This window comes from Epinephelus moara, chromosome 13 (genome assembly GCF_006386435.1).
Source record: "Epinephelus moara isolate mb chromosome 13, YSFRI_EMoa_1.0, whole genome shotgun sequence".
Lineage (NCBI taxonomy): Eukaryota > Metazoa > Chordata > Actinopteri > Perciformes > Serranidae > Epinephelus > Epinephelus moara.
The window spans coordinates 12,242,958-12,263,487 of record NC_065518.1 but is presented as its reverse complement, the minus strand read 5'-3'; the positions used below and the strand labels follow the sequence as shown (position 1 = coordinate 12,263,487).

At 42.7% G+C, this 20,530-nt stretch overlaps 1 protein-coding gene and 1 non-coding gene across 2 annotated transcripts in view; one reads left to right on the top strand and one right to left on the bottom strand.

Moving 5' to 3' along the window:
* Positions 1–20,530, top strand: part of psme4b (proteasome activator subunit 4b) — a 58,837-nt gene that overhangs the window by 34,890 nt on the left and 3,417 nt on the right. Inside the window, exons 27-46 of the mRNA XM_050059992.1 lie at positions 412–507; positions 690–821; positions 2,941–3,150; positions 3,237–3,373; positions 3,518–3,571; positions 3,737–3,866; positions 5,537–5,618; positions 8,195–8,348; positions 8,772–8,838; positions 8,933–9,058; positions 9,315–9,467; positions 9,618–9,722; positions 12,452–12,543; positions 12,736–12,867; positions 13,080–13,282; positions 15,486–15,571; positions 15,752–15,880; positions 18,609–18,764; positions 19,784–19,922; positions 20,092–20,225. Of these exons, the coding sequence (XP_049915949.1) occupies positions 412–507; positions 690–821; positions 2,941–3,150; positions 3,237–3,373; positions 3,518–3,571; positions 3,737–3,866; positions 5,537–5,618; positions 8,195–8,348; positions 8,772–8,838; positions 8,933–9,058; positions 9,315–9,467; positions 9,618–9,722; positions 12,452–12,543; positions 12,736–12,867; positions 13,080–13,282; positions 15,486–15,571; positions 15,752–15,880; positions 18,609–18,764; positions 19,784–19,922; positions 20,092–20,225 (2,517 nt within the window). The remainder of the gene's footprint in view (positions 1–411; positions 508–689; positions 822–2,940; positions 3,151–3,236; positions 3,374–3,517; positions 3,572–3,736; positions 3,867–5,536; positions 5,619–8,194; positions 8,349–8,771; positions 8,839–8,932; positions 9,059–9,314; positions 9,468–9,617; positions 9,723–12,451; positions 12,544–12,735; positions 12,868–13,079; positions 13,283–15,485; positions 15,572–15,751; positions 15,881–18,608; positions 18,765–19,783; positions 19,923–20,091; positions 20,226–20,530) is intronic.
* On the bottom strand, positions 7,247–7,340 carry trnai-uau (transfer RNA isoleucine (anticodon UAU)). The gene is made up of 2 exons: positions 7,303–7,340; positions 7,247–7,282 (listed from the first exon to the last, which is right to left on the bottom strand). It is a non-coding gene; the product is annotated as a tRNA-Ile (tRNA).

Sequence of the window (20,530 nt, the reverse complement as noted above, 5' to 3'; positions counted from 1 at the left end):
CTGGAGCCTATCCCAGCTGACATTGATCGAGACAAGTCACAGGACTGACACATAGAGACAGACAACCATTCACACTCACATTCACCAGTCACCAATTAACCTGCATGTCTTTGGGCTGTGGGAGGAAGCTGGAGTACGCAGAGAAAACCCGTGCTGACACTGGGAGAACATGCAAACCCTGCACAGAAGGGCTCCCCCACCCCGAACCAGGAACCCTCTTGCTGTGAGGCAACAGTGCTAACCACTGCACCACCATGCCACCAAGCTTAGTTTCAGTGAACCGTAAAAGGGTCGGGTCAGGCCCAGTCGGGTTCAGGCAGAGAATCAAAGCTCTAATATGGAATAAAATGATTTTCTCAGTCAGAAGTTGGTGCGTTTTTTATAATGTTTGTTGTATTTCTGTGTGAATAGATGAGGAAGCTGGTGGTTGAGGGCAGTGAATATAAAGTTGTTCACCAGGAGCTGCTCTGTGATCTGCTGCTGCTCTCTACCAGCACGTACAGCCAGGTAAAATTAACAGGACAAATTCAATTAGAACATCTGCTGGTATCGATTTTCCTGATGGTATTAACATAAATATCTCTGGTGAAATAGTAATTAATTGAGCATGTATGCATGTACATCTGTGAATATTCGTGTGTGTGTGTGTGTGTGTGTGTGTGTGTGTGTGTATGTGTGTGTCTTTGCAGGTACGTAGCAAAGCCCAGCATGTGCTGACAACCGCACTGGGAACCTTTAGCTTCTCCTACAGAGACCTGATTCCCCAAATCTTACAACTGCTCTCACCACAACACACCACTGGAACACAGCAGCAGTTTAAGGTAACACACACACACACACACACACACACACGGTGACAAACACAGTTGTCGCTCTGAGCTTGCTCATAATAGTCCCTGTCCGTGGTGCTGAAACTTGAAGGGAGTCCAATACTGTATTTGATGGCTACACTGAACTCCCTGCACTGGATACCTGTGTATCAACATTGATTTTAAAGTTTTACTGCTTGTTTTTAAGGCAGCTCGTCCTTGCCTCATCCTGCAGTGTTGCCCTTTTCTCTCCTCACACTCCTGATCTTAGCCAGCAGTCTGCTGACCACTTTATGTTGACTATCTCCAGGGCTAAACTGGAGACAGGGGGTGATAGCATAGGGCAGTGGTTCTCAAACATTCTTTAATAATGTACCCCCCTTTGAAATCTTTTCTCTGCCAAGAAAAGTGGAAAACATTTTTTGGTTGAAAAACAAAAAACAAAAAAGCCGCCTATATGAAGAGGTACAATACAGCGCAGATTTACTGAGCAACAACCTTGAGACTGAAATGCTACATTTTGAATACTTAAAATCCATCACTGAATGTCTGGCAAACAAATTTTGTGCCATCATTTGGTAACGTTAAGACGACATTGTAGTTCCAATAAACTGCATCTCTATTAAATGGGTGTATGCGTACCCTCATATGAGAAACACTGACATATAGGGCGGGGTATCGTTTAAAAAAAAACATTCCTAGATCTTGGTACAAAAGACTTACTGGAGAAGTTTTGAAACTACTTGGTACAGGGTTATTTGGGTTGATACCTTAAGGGTATAAAGAAATGATACACAGCCTTACTGGCAAAGCGCACATTTTATGTCAGGGTGAGAAAACTTTTCTATTGGAAATCAGGCGAACAACATCAGCATCCTCTTTTAGAGACTTATTTTTGCAAATTGGCTTTTAGGTTCTTATTGCTATTATACATAATATTGTGCTGACTCCATGCCGTATAGATGCAAAAATGCTAATGCGAAAGCTTACAGGTCCCAGACAAAAAGTGAGCATGGAAACAAAGGAGCCAAATTGACCTTTTGCTAAGCCCCGCCCCTTTGTGATGGTCCGACAAGCTGTTGGAGTAAGCACAGAGCCCACACTGCAACTAACTGCACTCCCTGAAGAAATGTTATCATATTTTTGGGAACAATAAAAGAGTGATTCCAGAGAGAAGCAGACAGAGGGGTCTACAGTCTGTGTTTGAAGGATATATCCAGGATGTCAAANNNNATATTGAACCAGCTGTGTGGCATCGCAGTGTGTGCAGATGAACTATGTTTGGGGTCACCCCAGTGCTGCTGTCAGCATCTGGACCTCCACCACCGGATAGGCAGGGATCTCCACGGGAAGTCAAACAACACTCATCTGTGCAGTGTGATGACACACAGCTGGTTGAATATTAGCAAAGTTTCCCTACTTCCCTTCACTTCCCAATCATTAAAAAGCAAAAGCAGCATGTGTATACATTCAGTAGGCTATATCTTCAGTAGCTAGCTAGCTAACCCTACACTTTTCAGGGTTTGATTTTGGTTTTGGAACAGGGAAGAAACGTATATCTTTTTCCAACCTCTCCAGGTAACGAGTATCATTAATACACGACGTGCCCCAGGCACAACATTTAGCTCCAAATCCACAAAACCAGCCTGAAAATGAAGGAAATCTGAAATGATTGCATTAGAGTCAATGGAGCACAGCTGTGTTGTTGTCGGACCTTGATGCTACGTTATGACTGGCCAGTCTGCGTCTGCGTCTGGAGTGGGACTTAGTGAAGGGTCAATTATTCTGTATGTCAGGGTTGGGTCAACTGTAACTTCCTTTTTTCTGTAATGCCTTATAATTGTATGAACTTGGCTCTACAAATGTACACCAAGAACAATTATGTCTGGTTTCTAAATGCTTCAATAACACCTGACCTGTACATATAGAAATACGCAGGATGTGTCCTTCAGAATCAGACAATAGGCCATATTTCTCTGACGCAGACTGAGGATCCAGCATCTAACTCAGCCACAGCATTTGACTCTCAGTGTTTGCCTGTGCTGTGCTGTTATACCAGCACACACAGTATAATCTGTCACGTGTCTTTACCCTGTGTGTGTGTGTGTGTGTGTGTGTGTGTATGTTTCAGGGCGCTCTGTACTGTCTGCTGGCTCTGCACAGTGGTCCTTGCCAGGCCAGTGCGAGGGACTGGGACTGTGTTGGGGAAGTGTGGCCTGCTCTCGTCCGCTGTGGCCTGACGCCCTCCATGACCCTGGAGAAGCCGTCCATTGGTGGACTACTTGACGACATCACCGACCGGATCCATCGCCAGCATGACACCATAGGGATCTATTTTACTGTGAGCAACATATTCATTAACAGTCAGTAACACTACCCTCAGCTGATCTTTTTTTTTAATCACTCCTAATTGTTCTCTACTTCTAGGTGTCTGAAACATGTGTGGAGATAGCCAATCAAATCGCACAATCTGAAAACCCAACGATTTGTTTTGAGGCTCCGTCCGTAGAGGAGCTGAAAGAGGGGCTTCAGCGTCAGCGAATCAAAAACGTGGTTGCTGCAAGGTAAGTTGGTATTCTTTCATTCACTTTAATACCTTCTAAGTTTAGGAAGAGCCTCATCTTATCATGTATTATTACTTTTACTGTTCTAATTAGTCTTAGCAGGAGAAATACCCATGACTTGCGCTTCTTTTCTCTTTTGTACAGGAAATACGAGAAGCTGGTTAATGATCTCTTGGATTGCCTCGAAGACAGTAACCTGTAGGTTTCCTCTCCACCTGTATATGTGTTTAATCACTTGCTATGTCTGTATTTAAAAAGGCATTGAGCAGAGACTCCAAAGTTTAGTAAGAAGATAGCACACTGCAATACAGAATTACTTGTTGTCACCAACAGGACTTGTTTACACGTCTGCTTGTGTTTCAGGCCCTGGAAGTTTGAGCACATGGCGACAGATTTGTTGTCTCTCCTGCTAAGAGACGATCACCCACTGCCCCCCGACGCTGTCCTCTTCTTCACACAGGGCCTCATACACGACTCCATCAGCATACGCAAGGTGTGTGTACTGTGTTGCTGTCTGAGTGTGTGGATGGAGATGTGATGTTTAATCAAATGTGACATGCAGTTCCTTAATACCACCAAAGCAGAAATGATTTAGTTCTTTTCAAACATTAAGATTATGTGATGATTCAGACATGGAGTTACATGTCTTAAACACAGATGCTGTGCCCCATTTAATACTACATACTATCTGTATACAGTACAGTACTGTAAACTTAACAGCCCCAGGGCCAAATCTGGCCCAGGATAAGGGTTCCACATGGTCCATTAACCATTTTCCAGTTCACAATGAAAATAAATTGATTAACACAGCGAGGGAGTTCAAGTATCTCGGGGTCTTGTTCATGAGTGAGGGTAAAATGGAGCGTGAGATGGATTAGCAGTTTGGTGTGGCGTCTGCAGTGATGCAGGCGCTGCGCCGCTTCGTCGTGGTAGTGACCAAAAGAATGAGATCACAGATACAAGTGGTCAAACTGAGTTTCCTCCATGGGGTGTCTGGGCTCAGCCTTAGAGATAGGGTAAGGAGGGTGGACATCCGAAGGGAGCTCGGAGTAGAGCCGCTGCTCCTTTGTGTCGGAAGGAGTCAGTTGAGGTGGTTCAGGCATTTGATCAGGATGCCCCGGGGCAGACCCAGAACACGCTGGAGGGATTACATATCTCATCTGGCCTGGGAATGCCTTGGGGTCCCCCAGGAGAAGCTGGAACGCATTGCTGGGGAGAGGGACGTCTGCTGCCCCTTTGACCCGGCCCCGCATAAGCGGATAAAAAATGGATGGATGATCATCATCAAAATAAAAAATCCAAATAAAAGCATCAAATTAGAGCTTGTTTGTCAAAAAAAAAAAAAGGTGCGAGGGGAGGATCCCCGAGGATCCGTCGGCAGAGGTCAATGGCCCCTGGACTTTGCAAAAGTGGCTCCCAGGCAAACAAAGTTGCAGTAGGTACAATGTACTTACATTGGTAATATTCTCTTTTTCAATTTGCATACAAGAAGTCAACAAACTTTATTGTTTTAAATAACTGGAAATGACGGGTGCGCCTTTGCATGTCAGAAACACCGTGACTTTAGATTGTCACTTCCAATTATACTTTACAAAAAGAAAGGAAAATGTCTTTCCAAATATTTAACACTTTTTTTATTTTCCAAGATCTTTCTTGAGCTGTCACCACTGCCTGTGTTTTATTTAATGTTTTTCCAACTGTGAGTAGAGCCTACATTTCCTTTGTGCATTGCATTGTGGGACAATAGTGCAATCAACAGCACACTCAACAATCAAGAGTTTTTTGGTATGCATACTGGCTTTTTGGGTAACTACATTTTCCAAATTAGTGCATCATATTGTTTTGGGACACAGTTAGAGTTTCAGATTGAAGTTTTATTTGTTTCGTATACTGTCACAAATTATCAAGTCCCAAAGAGGCCTGTGTAAAAAGTGCGAGTAAAATGTGTGAGTAGCTAAAAAACTAAGTAAAATTAAAAGTAGCTGCAATGTATTAAAAATTAAGCAGCAGTGCCAAGAATAACTGAGCTTGACCTGTGCTCCAGTATTCCTTCCCACTATCACTAAAAGAACAAACACCAGTACAGGCAGCACTTTAGTACCAGCAGCTGCTGTATTTGTGCTAGACTCTACTTTACTACTGTATAAACTTTCTGTCTCTCAGGTGGCGATCTCAGCAGTGGCCGGCATCCTAAAACAGCTGAAACGACCAAGAAAGAAAGTGGCTGTGAAGCCATCAGATATCAGTAAGTATAAGCACGCAAACAGTATAAAACTTCTATTTTTAGTTCTTGCAGAGAAAAGCAGCAATTTTAGTTGCAAGGTCATCTCTCAATCCAGCTACTAATACTGCATCACAGTGTTTTTGACAAGACCACCTAAACTGAGACCAAGTCATGACCAAGACCAGAGTGTATCGAGATAAGACCAAAACTTTGAGTGGTCGAGACTGAGTCAAGACTGAAGCTGAGTTCAGACAAAAGAAAAGTTACAGCGGTGTGAGCTGGTCCATCTCAAGTCAACTCAAGCCAGCTGATGGTGTCACCTGCGACTCAGCTTGTCAAGTTGCCAGTAGCTGGTTTTAGAACTTAAGTCAAGTCACCTGTTTCAACAGCCAGTCGGCTTGTAGGGAGGTCCACAGGCCAAGTCAGTTACAAAGCAGACGGCATGTTCGCTTTCTGTGACATTCTCCAAAAACAGTCCTCTGTCCCCACCAAGTCTCTGTACATTTCATTACGTCCCTACGGCTGATGACAAGTATGTCAGTCTCTCCTCACAGTGCGTCTATGTTGGATGGTGGGTCGCTGCTGCTACTCGCTGTATGTGGGCATGTCACATCAGAGCCTACTCATTGACTCATTAATTGGCACTTGTTATCTAAATTATTGTGGTGTACTCATTATGGATACTATGAAAAGCTGGAAATCACAACTGAAGTACGAGGGGTGGGAATCGTCAGAGGATCCACGATACGAAAGGCACAGTACAATATTATTGCAATTTTAAATATGTTGCGATAGGCTGAGTATTAGGATGACATATATTGCGATTTTTCCTAGGAAGTACAGGGAATTGTTGCTAGTAAGCAAATACATCGTCTCGTCAAGTCACAATGGTGTAAACTGCAGGTTTTCAGGATGTTGCAGACGGGCATACTCCAAGCACTTGGAAGTTTCAACTTGTCTCATAATGAATCTTTGTACTGAACTAGGCTTAAGTGAGACCAAGTCAAGGCCAAGACCATTCCAGAGCAGGTCCCACACTGAATAAGACATGACAAAATGTGGAACATGCAAACCACAAGCACTCCTCAACTTAGTCTGGGAGATCCAAATTCTCACAAAAAACACCCACAGAAAACAAATGAATACTCCTCTTTATTGCCATGTAAATGGTAAATGGACCTGCATTTGTATAGCGCCTTTGTAGTCATCTGATCACTCAAAGCGCATTTTACACTATGAGTCATATTCACCCATTCACACACTGGTGGTTGAGGCTACCATACAACTTAAGGTGCTACCTGCTACTCAGGTTTTAAGATGCTCACACACCAATGGAACAGCCATCAGGAGCAATTTGGGGTTCAGCATCTTGCTCAAGGATACTTCAACATGTGGACTAAAGGAGCCGGGGATTGAACCACTGATCTTCCAGTTGGTGGACGACCTGCTCTACCTCTGAGCCACAGCCACCCAAGATGTCAGTGTTTTGTCGTGAGAATGTACAGTTTGAGTAGAACCTGAATATACCACAGCTGTTATGGAGGGGGATTACTGTATGACGTCGTTACTGCGCAGTACAGGAAGTCCCCCTTTCACGCGGCGGAGGATTTGCTCGGTTGTCACCAGGTGAGGGGTTAATCTAAAAACTCTGCTCCAGGTGAGGCTCGAACTCACAACCTCGGCATTGCTCTGCTGCATACTGTCATATAAGTACCGCGCGCTAACCGATTGCGCCACTGGAGCTTCAGCCATGTACTGTATATATGTGCATATATAGAAGTGCACCATTTGAAATTCATTCATTCATTCATATTCTGTAACGGCTTATTCTGTAAGGGGTCGCAGGGGGGCTGGAGCATATCCCAGCTGACATTGGGTGAGAGGTGGGGTACACCCTGGACAAGGCTGACACATAGAGACAGACAACCATTCACACTCACATTCACACCTACGGACAATTTAGAGTCACCAATTAACCTGCATGTCTTTGGACTGTGGGAGGAAGCCGGAGTACCCACAGAAAACCCACACTGACACGGGGAGAACATGCAAACTCACAAAAGAGGGCTCCCTCCACCCCGGGTTCAAACCAGGAGCTCTCTTGCTGTGTGGCAACAATGCTAACCACTCTACCACCGTGCCACAACCATGAGAAATGTTGCGATAAAGTAATCAAAAGGCATCACAGAGATTCATTTTATCAGTGGGCATTTTCTTTTGTTTTCTATGGGCAAACAAACACTAAGATTTTTGAGATGACACAGAGGCCTTCAAAAAAGTGGCCTTGAGACCAAGACCAATCTTGAGTGCTAAGAAACTGCAATATCAGTTGCAATTTGCAGCTTCTAATTAAGATTAAATACTACATAATGATGTGCAGAGTAATTGTGAGGTCATTTCCCACTGAGCGAGCAATATGGCTAGTGTATAAATGTACATTTGCTTTCTATTAAAAGATAAAGTGCTTCAAATTAGAAAATCTTTCTTATTTTTTTTCCCCATCTAGAAACAGGGCAACTCTCCAACACAACACACACTCACCTACAAATGCTGATGCGTGTGTGTTCATGACTTCTCATGTGTTTGTGTGTGTTCAGGTGGCATAGAGGACCCAGAGGGCGTGTGCGTCGGGGATCGCGAAGGGAATCGCTGGCTCCAGTACGACAGCAACAACCTTCCTCTGTGTGAGGAACAGTGGGACTCTCAGTATTTTGTGGAGAAAACACACTGGGGCTACTACTCATGGCCGAGGTAAGGAGAACGGTGGAGGATTTAGAAACTGGAAGGCTGATTAACTGTTTGGTTGGATGGAGCTAAAGAGCTGACTGACTTAACTGCTGTCTGCTTGATTTGATGCTTGGCTTTGCGGCTAACTTTACATCTGACTAACTAGCTGCTGGATGACTGATCTGGGCTGCTGAATGACTAGCAGGGTGTTGAACTGACTTCCTGTCACGGCCTGGCCTAGATAAGGCTCACTGAACGACTTACTGCCTGGCCTAGATAGAGGAATTGATGTATAGGTGGAGCGCCGGCTGGCTTGCTGACTAACTGACTTTTTAATCATTCATTTATCCTTGCTGCTTAGTTGAAGACAGTATGTGTCTATCCATATTCTGTTTGTTGTTATCTATAAATCACGGCGGCGGCCTCTTTGTCTCCCGCTCCTTTCAGAGAAATGATGATCCACGCAGCTTCTGAAAAGCCAAAAGATGACCTGCAGTACGAGGAGATGAGTGAGGTGCTGCTCACACTGTAACCGCACACAAACCCTCCCACTGACGCTTAACAGCATTGCTGTTATTACATTTGGTGTTTGTTTCTGTGTCACTCAGGGTGAGAAGATCATCTTTGAATATTTCTCGGACCCAGAGTTTATTGACCAGCTTATAGAGTTTCTCTCTCTGGAGGATCGGAAAGGAAAAGACAGCTTCAATCCGCGACGCTTCTGTCTCTTCAAGGTGCAATTTAAACTCTCAGCCTCAATCGATCGGGCAAACCTTTTACAAAGAAGTGACACAGCATACCACCGCTAGCCAAGGCAGAATTGAGGTGGAATTTGTGTCATCAACTGCTGTGATTCATTGTTCTCTGTGAGACAGCTGACAGTTTACTTGCGTCAAGCGAATGACTGTAATCTGTCTTTCTTTGGCAAAAAAAAAAGGATCTTGGTTCCTCCACATCGAACAAACCTTCATGCTCACGTTTGATTGACAGGGGCTGTTTTGTAACTATGGTGACGTGTTCCTGCCGTTACTATGGCCTCACCTGGAGCAGCTTGCCAGCGACCCCCATGAGAGCTCCCAGCGCTGTGTGTGTGAGATTACTGCAGGACTAATCAGAGGCAGCAAACTCTGGAGTTTCAGCAAGGTGCTGGAAACACACACACACACACACATACACACACACACGGTGACAAATACACACACTGCACTACTTTTTGATAAGAAAAGTCAATATTAATAAAAACTTTCATTATTGTGTGTGTGTGTGTGTGTGTGTGTGTGTGTGTGTGTTCAGGTGGACAGGTTATGGCAGCTTTTGTGCCCCTTGATCAGGACTGCATTGACCAACATCACAGTGGAAACGTACACAGACTGGGGCACCTGTATTGCTACTGCCTGCGTGAGTTGCTCACATGCATACAGATCATACAACACACACAACACAGTTTAGGGCTCAGTGAAGAAAATGGGAATTTATATCTCTGTTTTTCATTTAAAAAATGTAGAAAATTGGATTTTTAAAAATCAATAAAACAAATATTTGGGTGAAAATTGGATTTTGAAAAGACAATTCGCAAAAACACTCTTTACGTTGCAGTTTATTTATTTTTTGTCATTTTTGTGCCGCTAGCGTTGCTGAATGTCAGTCCGCCCGTCTGTAGTCAGTCTGGAATATCTCAACAACTACTGAAATGATTGCCATTAAACGTTGCACAGATATTTATAACTTCCACAGGATGAATCCTAATGACTTTGGTGATCTAAGGACTTCTCTAGCACCACCATGAGGCTGAAATTTGTAGTTTTGAGTGAAATGACTACTGAATACAGTGATGTTAGGGCCTTTTCACACTCACATTGTAAACGCAGATTAAGCTAAGCACAAGGCTATACGATCAGTGTCAGAAATTAGCAAGGGCCACGGGCCATTTGGCCCGCAATTTATCCAAGAATGCCCCCAAAAGCCATGTTCCGGGGGCCAAAATTGCCCCCAAGTTTTCGAAACAACTATATGTATTTATATTTTTAACAGTATTACAATCTGACATTAAAGTATAATTTTATTTTCATTAAATTAATTTACCGTCACGTCTACAACTCATTTTCCAGACATAATCAACGAGATTGCACTGATTACGTGAGAGTAATCTGACAGAGAAGGGGAGGGGGCTTTGCTGTACCATAAGTATAAATTAACCATTTCTTGGGTGATCTGTGTCTACACAATGACAAATTAATGAAAAATTAAGGTAGAATGAATGTTAAATTTTAAATTAACTTACTTCCAGGATTGCATCTAAGGAATTTATAGTAATTTGGCCTTTTTAACAGTAAAAGTAACTGTAATGTGGTGAAACATTAGTACTGCTATCAGTAGATTAATGGTTAAATCATCACATTTAAACTGGTTGAATTATAGGAAATCTGAGTGATATTTTGCAACCATAACTTTATGTAACCCATTATTTATTTCATTTATAGTGGTTTCTACTGAAGAGTGAAGATACTATCTTAGTTGGTTTTGCTTTTCATGTGCTTATTGTTAGAACATAATTACAATTTTTTGATGGCCCCCAAACATTTTGAAAATGCCCCCATTTTTTAGACCGTGGGGGCCAAAATTGCCCCCAAAATATTTTGTTAATTTCATACCCTGTTACGATTCACACAGCACTTCTACTAGCCCTGGGTTAAGTGTCCCCTGGAACACATGACAGAGTTTACCTTCTAGAATAACTTATGACTACTCATTAATGGCAAGCAGCAACGTTAAAATGTTACCGTTAGCAGGGCTTCATGTGAGAATGGAAGGACTGGAAATAAGACGATTATTGTTTTATCTTTTCCAGCAGTGACAAACAAAAGGAGATGTTGCTGTTTTTGTGCCTAAATGTGTCTTTCCTGTACATTTTATTGTCGTTTTAAGTTAGCTAGCTTGCTAGGTGACCTCTGGTTTCAGTTAGGAGTTGTTTCCTTGGTTACAATGTAAACATAAAGCCTCCTACAGACTGAAATTTTAGCAGCCTTATAAGTTTGGTGCAAGCTACACTGCACGAAATGGATCTAATAAACTTGGGTGTGGCATACATCAAGTTTGATGTATGCAGACTGTACGATGACAGCGCCTTCTGAATCACAGGCTGCTTCACAGCAGGTCCAGCCAGCCCTAGGCTAAAGTCGGAGTTAGCTCACTTTGGAATGCGCCAGGGTTGTGCCTGTGTGAAAAGGGCATTTCACTTTATAAATATTTATCAATATTAAATAGAAATATTAAGTTCTCTAGTATTTTGCTTTGTAACCAAACACATGCGGAACTAGAAGAGCGAGAGTGCAAACCACCGCCAAAGACCAAAATGTCCGATATTGCAGTTTTAACGAAAGTGAAAAATAATTTGCGCATCAGCCCCGTAACTCAGATCTGCTCCAAAATTTAATGGGTTCTTCCTTTGCCTGTGTAGTAACTACCCTATACTTTAGACACTACTGGTTGCTAATTGGCTAAATTGTTTTGACGTGACCTCAGAAAATTACTGCCAGTCCTTATCAGGGCTATATATCATTGTTCGTTTATTTTCTCACCATTGTCCGTAATGTCCATATAACTTAGGATAACTTTGGACACAAATGTCCAATTAATGCAGTCATACAAATTTTTATCCGAGCACAGTCAAAAAGTGTTTGCCTCCTAACATCACCAACACCTGTGCTTCCTGGGATGAATTTAAATACCACGGCCTGCCTCAGCCAGTGACATAAGTCACCTATGGGCGTGGTGGGATAATACATTTCACAAATCAAACATATGGCTCCAACGGACCATGCCACACCTTTCTATGAACATGGGGCCAGTAGTTTTAACACAGCCTCCGTCGCGGTAGTAACTAATGCAGATGTCCTCTAATGAGGAAATCTTAGCATGCTATCATGCTAAACTAAAATGATAACAGTTCTTGTAAGTGATACAAAAGAACCCTACAGTTTTCAACCAGGGACCACTTTCTCTGTTTCAACTGCAAGTAAAATTGTGGGAATGTGTGCTTGCAGTACCTCAGTGGATGTGTACACGTTGCCCTCCTGAAATAACAGTTCCAAAAATAATCCTATTTTGTATTGGCTGCTGTCCAACAGGAGGGCCGGGACCCCAGGAAACTCCACTGGCTGTTTGAGCTGCTGATGGAGAGCCCGCTGAGCGGAGAGGGCGGCTCGTTCAGGGACGCTAGGTATGTGCGTGTGTGTCCATGTGCATGAATAACTACATGCTCAGAGTATGTGTGTATGTCATCCACAGTATTTCTGAGGTTTCTGATTTCAGGCTGCAGTGGTAACCTGAGCTGATGTATGCCGAACTGACGTGCCGCAATAACACAACGACCCCCTATCCCTCCATTTCCCTCCCTCTTTGTCTCTGTCAGTTTGCTGTATGTGCTTCAGGGAGGTCTGGCCCAGCAGCAGTGGAGAGTTTCTGAACTGCTGCACAGGCTGCTGGCTTACCTGGAGCCCAAACTCACCCAGGTGTATAAGAACGTCAGGGAGCGCATTGGAAGGTACCAAATTACCTTGGTGTTATCTCTTCTGGGTTACATAATCATGGTTAAATAGGTTAATCTAATTAGTTTGTGTGCACTGTTTGGGCCGTTCAGTTCTAAGCCTCTTTATTTATCTCCACGTCGGTCTCAACTGCTGCCGTCCTGTGACTGTTTTCTTTATCTTTTCTCTCCTCCCTTCCTCCTTCTCCCCCCTCCCTCTCTCTCTCCAGTGTCCTGACCTATATCTTCATGATCGACGTGGCCCTGCCCCACACCCGGCCCACCTCCTCCCCCCACGTGGCAGAGTTCGTCACTCGGGTCCTGGAGCGGCTCAAGCCCCTCACGTCGGAGCCCGAGATCCACAACCACGTCCATGAGGAGAACACCCAGGAGACAGACGAGCGCACCCAGGCTGTCAAACTGCTCAAGACGGGTCAGAATGTAGATGCAAGCATGTAAACTGTGTAGTGGATGGACATGGAGTAGACAGTGACTGTGGGGAAAATATATATATATATATATATATATACACACACCAGGACAGCTTGTTCTCTTGATGAAATAGACAGTCACACTGAAGCTAGATGAAACAAGCTAAAAGCTATGATCCCTTATTGATTTCACCTTCTATATCCACTTTAAAAGGTAGTGAAGTGTTGATGAAGGGGACTTTCAAGGATGTGTGTTCAAGCATTTCAAAATAAAGTTATGGAAAGGAGTCTAACTCAATATTTTGGAGGGTGTCTCTAATATTAACATCTCTAAGGGCCACATAGTGCCCATACAAATGCACTAGGTTTTGTTATTGATTTGGTTTTCCTTGTAGTTACAGTCTCCAACAGCAGTAAGATAAATGAAGTCTAGTTTGGTTTTCAGAAAATGCTTTCCAATGTCCAACTAAAGGGTCAGTTCCCGCCAGAGTATAAACCTTTATTTTTATATCTCTTACATTTAGTGGTATGTAGCTATGCAGATATTTTGTTTTTTATTATCTCCGCCTATTATGTCCCTAGCTAATCTCACAAACTACCGGACCAATCAGCCTCATACTTTGTATACTCAAGGACCAGTTGTGGTTGCAGTGATTCACAATTGTTTAAAAACCAGTATTATTGACTGGGTCGCGGGGTAGCTGGAGCCTCTCCCAGCTGACGTTGGGAGACAGTTAAGAGTCACCAATTCACCTAACCTGCATGTCCCTAACCCCTAACCCTAACCCAGGGTTCAAATTATGAACCCTCTTGCTGTGAGGTGACAATGCTAACTAACTACTACACCGCCATCTTGCCAAATTAACTCCATACCATGTTTAAATTCACAAAAGTTAGGCACAATACGCAACAAATAAATCAGTATGGTTATTATCTTTGCTGCCAACTTGACTATAAGGGAACCAGGAAGGACAATGCCACCAGGCACAGCTTTAAGCCAGCTTTTTATTGTCTGCCACACGGCTTCATACCAAAGCCATTTGGTCATTTTCCCTTGAAGTTTGTGCTTCTACCTTAAGTAATTTAGTAGGCAGTTAATTTTTTTTGTCTGTTTTACTTGTGTTTATTGTTAATATTTCCTACTTTGTTGTGCTGTAGTCTACAACAAAGTTAATACCCTCAAAAGCACATTTATGAATAACATGGATCAAAGATTTGTGGCTATGTTTTAGTCTTTAAAAATACATCATCAAAATCCTCATAATAATATTGTATCATCTGAAACCTGGGCTGTGGTGAATCTGCTGGAAACAGGCCCACAAGAACTGTCTGGAGTGGCCATGATCAGCTCTGGCAGACGCGTCACTGCTGGATTTTGGCCACCAGCCACTTTTTTAGCTTGTCTCCACCCACATACAATTGAGGTGGACTTTCACAGTTGGTACTTAGAGCACTAGTATTACATTTACAGTATCAATAGCAACATACAGAAAGAGGTGGCAGCGGAAATCTCTGCTATTTTAAAACCTGGGCACATAAAATCAAAACTATGGGCATGGCTAAATACCGCTACAGGACACAATTTGGTGGTTTTAGTAGCATGCTGGAACTCAAAAACTATGATTAATTATCAGATTAATTCATAATTCAACATCTCTAACTAGAATTTCCACACAAAAAAAAAAAAAAATGTAAGCAAGAGTGAACGGAATAAATAAAATATGCAGTGTGTGTCATAATTATAGCAATTAAATAGTTGTTTTTTTAAAGCATTTTATTTTGCTACTCGAGGCCAAGTAGTATGTGTGTCTCTACAGGCTAGAAAAAATATTTTAAAATTAAATTCTTCAGTTGTTTTTCAGCAGATATTTTATTTCATATTAAGATTTCTTATTTTATGTTTATTAGGACTTGCTTCAGTGTTTGTGGTGTTCACCAAAGACTGAATTTAGATCTCATTTCTTGTCTCAACATTTGTGCATCGTTGTTGTTCCGTTTCTGTTTGTGCTCTAATCTTCATTATCCAGATAAATATCTGGTTATGAAATTATCCAAATCATTAGATACTAAATCATGATAGATTGTGTTTTATTACCAGAGCAATGCAGTAAGGTCACAGCGCCAAGTCTGTTGTTTTTATTATTTGGCAGCAACCCAAGATCTCCTCCGTGTGTATGTGTGTGTGTGTGTGTGTTCCATTTGCAGTGTTGAAATGGTTGATGGCGAGCGCAGGGCGCACTTTCACCACTCCTGTTCAGCAGCAACTACAGCTCCTGCCTCTTCTCTTCAAGGTAAAACACACACACATTTACACACACATTCAAACACAGGTCCCAGCGCAGCATTATTACCCACTCAATCTTACTTGCCCATTAAACTCAATTTCTCTCTTCATTTACTCAAAATGGTGCGTAGCTCTGTGTCTTCCTACCTCTCTCCATCTCCCTCTCTCTGTTTCTCCCTCCCTGCAGATTGCCCCAGTGGAGATTGATGAGAGCTATGATGAGATGAAGCAGGATGCTCGCACGTGTCTCTCTCTCATGTCCCAGGGCCTGCTGTATCCTGAGCACATCCCTCTGGTTCTGGCAGCGCTGGAAGAGGTAATATGCACACACACTCAAACACACACATACTCACACACTGCCCCACCTGCCTGCTGTCAGTGTTGAGAGCCTAATGCTGCCCAAGGTGTTGTTAGACTAAAAACAACCTGTGCTATTTTAATTTGCTTACTTTGTGATGCAGTTACAGTGTTTCTGCTGTGATGTGTTTTGTTTATGAGTGGCACCCCGTTGAGAAATTCTCGAATGCTCTCCGGATATCTACCCATCATATCTGCAGTTTCAGATTTGATGGTAGGCGGGAGGAGAAAGCACTGCAACATTTTTTGGTTTCACCTTGACACCCAAACTTAACTTTTTATCCTGTGCAAACACAATCTCAGGGTGTGCACACAAATTATTTAAAGGAATACGTCAATATTTTGGGAAATACTTGCCTTCTCCACAGAGTTAGATGATAGAATTAATACCACCCTCATATCTGTATGCTAAATATAGAGTTTGAGCCAGTATATGGTTAGCTTAGCTTCGCATAAAGACTGGAAGCAGATGCAAACAGCTAGCCTTGTGGTTTTCTTTTAAATTTGTCCAATATTTTGCTATAACTAATACCTGCAAAAGTAATGTTCACATCAGCCTCATGAGTTTGGTGATATTTAGTAAATGTTAGCATGCTAACAAGCAAATAAAATGAGCAAGGTAAATATCATACCTGTTTGGTATTAGCTTGTCACTGTGACAATGCTAGCATGCTGGAATTAGCATTTAGCTTAAAGCACCGCTGTGCCTAAGCACAGCTGCTGCACTCAAATGGGATTGTTTACTGTATGCATGAGATAAGGTATTTGTTGTTGAGTTGAGGTATTCACAATCTAGTGGGTGGAAATTTTCTGAGCGCTCCGAGTTCACGACTTCGCATACAGGACTACCCATGTCATAAACACAAGGTCAAGAGTTCAGTTTCAATGTGGTAAACCTCACAGAGCTGTTAGGATGACTGCTAGCTGTTCCCCCGTGTTTAGAGTCATTATGCCAGGATTTTGGCAGACATTGTTAGCATGTTAGCAATCTGTCATTAGCATTTGGCTCAAAACACTTGCACATTTGCAAACACTGGCGCCTCAGAGAGCTGCTAGCATGACTGTAGACTCTTGGCTAGCAGTTTACCCCTGTTTCCAGTCTGTATGCCTGCATGTTAGTATTGTGTTTGTCAACATATTAGCATTCTGACATTAGCATTTAGCTCAAAGTAGCCTCACAGAGCTGCTAGCATGATTGTACTAGCAAGCTGTTACCCCCTGTTTCCGGTATTTATGTCGCACATTATTGCCATTGTTAGCATGTACGCATTAGGGCATTAGCATTTAGCTCAAAGTATTACCTCATATACCTGCTAGCATGGCTGTAGACTCTTAGCTAACTGTTAACCCCTGTTTCCAATATGCCAGGATAGCATTGTCATTGTTAGCATGTTAGCATTCGGACATTAGCATTTAGCTCAAAGTATAACCTCACATACCTGCTAGCATGACTGTAGACTCTTGGCTAGCTGTTTCCCCGTTTTCAATCTATATGCCAGGATAGTGTTCATTGTTAGCATGTTAGCAATTCGCCATTAGCATTTAGCTCAAAACACTGCTGCACCTAAGCAAGGCCTTACAGAGCTGCTAGTATGACTGTAGACTCTTGGCTAGCTGTTTCCCCCTATTTTTAGTCTTTTTACAGCATGTAGTATTGGCATTGTTAGCATGTTAGCATTCGTACATTAGCATTTAGCTCAAAGTGTAACCTCACACACCTGCTAGCATGACTGTAGACTCTTGGCTAGCTGTTTCCCCCTATTTTTAGTCTTTATACAGCATGTAGTATTGGCATTGTTAGCATGTTAGCATTCGTACATCAGCATTTAGCTCAAAGTGTAACCTCACATACCTAGCATGACTGTAGACTGCTAGCTGTTTCCCCCAGTTTCTAGTCTTTATGCCAAGATGATAGCATTGTCATTGTTAGCATGTTAGCATTCTGCTGTTAGTATTTGGTTCATGGCATGGCTGCACTTACATCCAGCCTCACAGTGCCGACAGCATGGCTGTAGACTTGTAATGTTGTTATGCTAGAACTGAAGCCTTTTCATTTTATGACAGGTACAGGTGTTGCAAAATACCGGTATTACCATAACTGATATATTTAAAAATGAAATACTGATATTATAATATAGCAATATAATTTTATATGATAATTTACATATGATAATATCATATGAATAATCCAGTGCCTCTTAAATTGTTTCCGTTCCTTGCCGTTCTGGCTTTGTCTCCCTCCTGCAGTGCCATCTGGTTGCCTTTTCACTTCCCATTGAGTGTAATTGCTCTTTTTGTACACTTCTGTACAGTTATGGTTACAGACTGCCTGTCCACCTGCTTACTCTCGTACTCTGAGTGTAATTCATTTGCCAAAAAAGAGACAAACGCACAATAAACAAGATGAATTTGACTGGTAGCATTATTTTATTTTTTATTTTTATTTTATAGATTAATCTTTTTGCTACAATAATGGTGTTGTGATCTGATATGGTGCCAGCTCTAATAACAGTTGATAACTGGAATAGGAGCATATGAACTGATACAAAATTACAAGGTAATCTTGTGCACACAACATATTAACTTGAGTCCACACTATAGTATTTTGTTTGCACAAGCTACATATAACTAAAAGGACTTAAGGAGCTCTGTAACAGACCCTAACCCATGTCCTTCCCCTCTCTCAGATGGCAGGCAGCAGATCGTGGCATGCACGCTTCTCAGTACTGACCTACCTCCAGATCATGGTTTTCTACAACTTGTTCACCCTGCTCAGTTTGCCTGCTGAGGTGCTGTGCATCCGAAAGCTGGTGATGCAGCTGCTGCTTGATGAACAGCTTGAGGTAATGTATGCACACAAAGGCAGCAAACACTGGTTTAATACAGCCATCGCCCCTGTGTACAGTATAATTGTCACAGGATTATAAATGGCCACTTATTGTCCCCTGGTCTCCCCTCACTAAATCTTAATCCTTCTTCTCTATTCACGGTTATTGCTTAAAAATAACCCTCTACCTCTCTCCTTGGCTCTTAATTTATTTTCTTGTGTTGGTGCCGTTCTCTTCTTCTGTGGTTACAGGGATGTTGATCGAGCACTATGGCCGTCTTGCAGTCCTTTGTAGGTAGCAGGTTGTAATTAAAGTGATCTAAAAATAACATCATAAATCAATCTAATGCTCAAAATATAATTTGGCAAAGTGCATTTGTCTTGACTGTTAATCTTGACCAACTGTTGTTTGTTTATTGAGTGCAGTAAGTCTCGTCTAATACTGAGTTACGTCATCGCTTGTACAATCCATGTCTCGCCTTTCTCTGTGCTTTTAAAGCCTGCTTTAACCCGTCTCTTTCCATTGATCCTGATGTACAGGTGAAAATCAATAAGCCTCTCTCGGGGTTGTCTGACTTACAGAAACAAGTTGCTTCTCTCAATATTTTGTAAACAGTGTAAAGTGTACAGCTGGCGAATGTGTTGTCTTTGTATCATTGTCTATTTCAATGCATCAGCCGTCACTCAGTGCTTATTCATAATTTATGCAAAGTGATGCAGGAAGGCAGTGATGTTCTGCAAGTGGATTTTACCTCAGTTCAACCCAGCATCCACCCCTCCTCCTCCTCCTCCTCCTCCTCTTCCTCCTCCCTCCTCCCCCTCCTCTGCTCATCTCTGTCCCTTGTACCTCGCTTTCCCCCGATCTCTTCGCACTCGCCTCTTTTAATAAATTGTGTATGCCGTTTCTCGCCCTAAAACTGCCTCGCGCTTTCCTCTGCATCCTTTATTTGTCGGTTCTGATCTTCACAGGTCTCTTTTTTCTTCCTCTCTTCTTGTCATCCCTCTCTCCTCCCCCCTAACTCCTTCTCCCTGTAGGTGAGGGACATGGCAGGCACCACCCTCAGTGGTTTACTGCAGTGCCAGTTCTTCCCCCTGGACTCCAGTCTGCAGACACAGCTCCAGACGCTGAGTCAGACTCTCCTCCCCAAGGCCAGAGGAGAGCTGGCCTCTACAGGTACACACACACACACACACACACGCACATTTACGTGCACAATCACACAGTGAGGCAATCACAGTAATACTTGCCCTATTACCCTTTCTTATCCCACGGGAATTGTGAACCTTGAAATTCTAAGGCTCATTTTAACTCCCTATTTGTGTGTGTGCGTGTGTGTGTGCAGACTTAGTGCGGCGCCATGCCGGAGTGCTCGGCCTCAGTGCGTGCATCCTGTCGAGCCCCTATGATGTCCCAGACTGGATGCCTCAGATACTGATGGACCTGAGCGACCACCTCAACGACCCACAGCCTATAGAGGTACACATATGCGCGCGCAGGCATTCGCACACACATACGCACACTCACATACAAACATCTCGCTCAACACAGTGTGAGCTGAAAGAATACAATTTCATTGTCCAATTGAGGAGAAAATTGTGTCTTTGGCCTTACTTCAGGCATGAAGAAGACATACAATGTAATCCGTAGTGCAGAGTTTGAATAATACATTACAGTGGTGGGGAGCCAGTGATGATGATAATTTACTGCTTCTCCTGTTGCAAAGTGAAAGAGATGAGAAAGAAAATACAATGGAATACAGTTAAAGAATATATTTGCAGGTA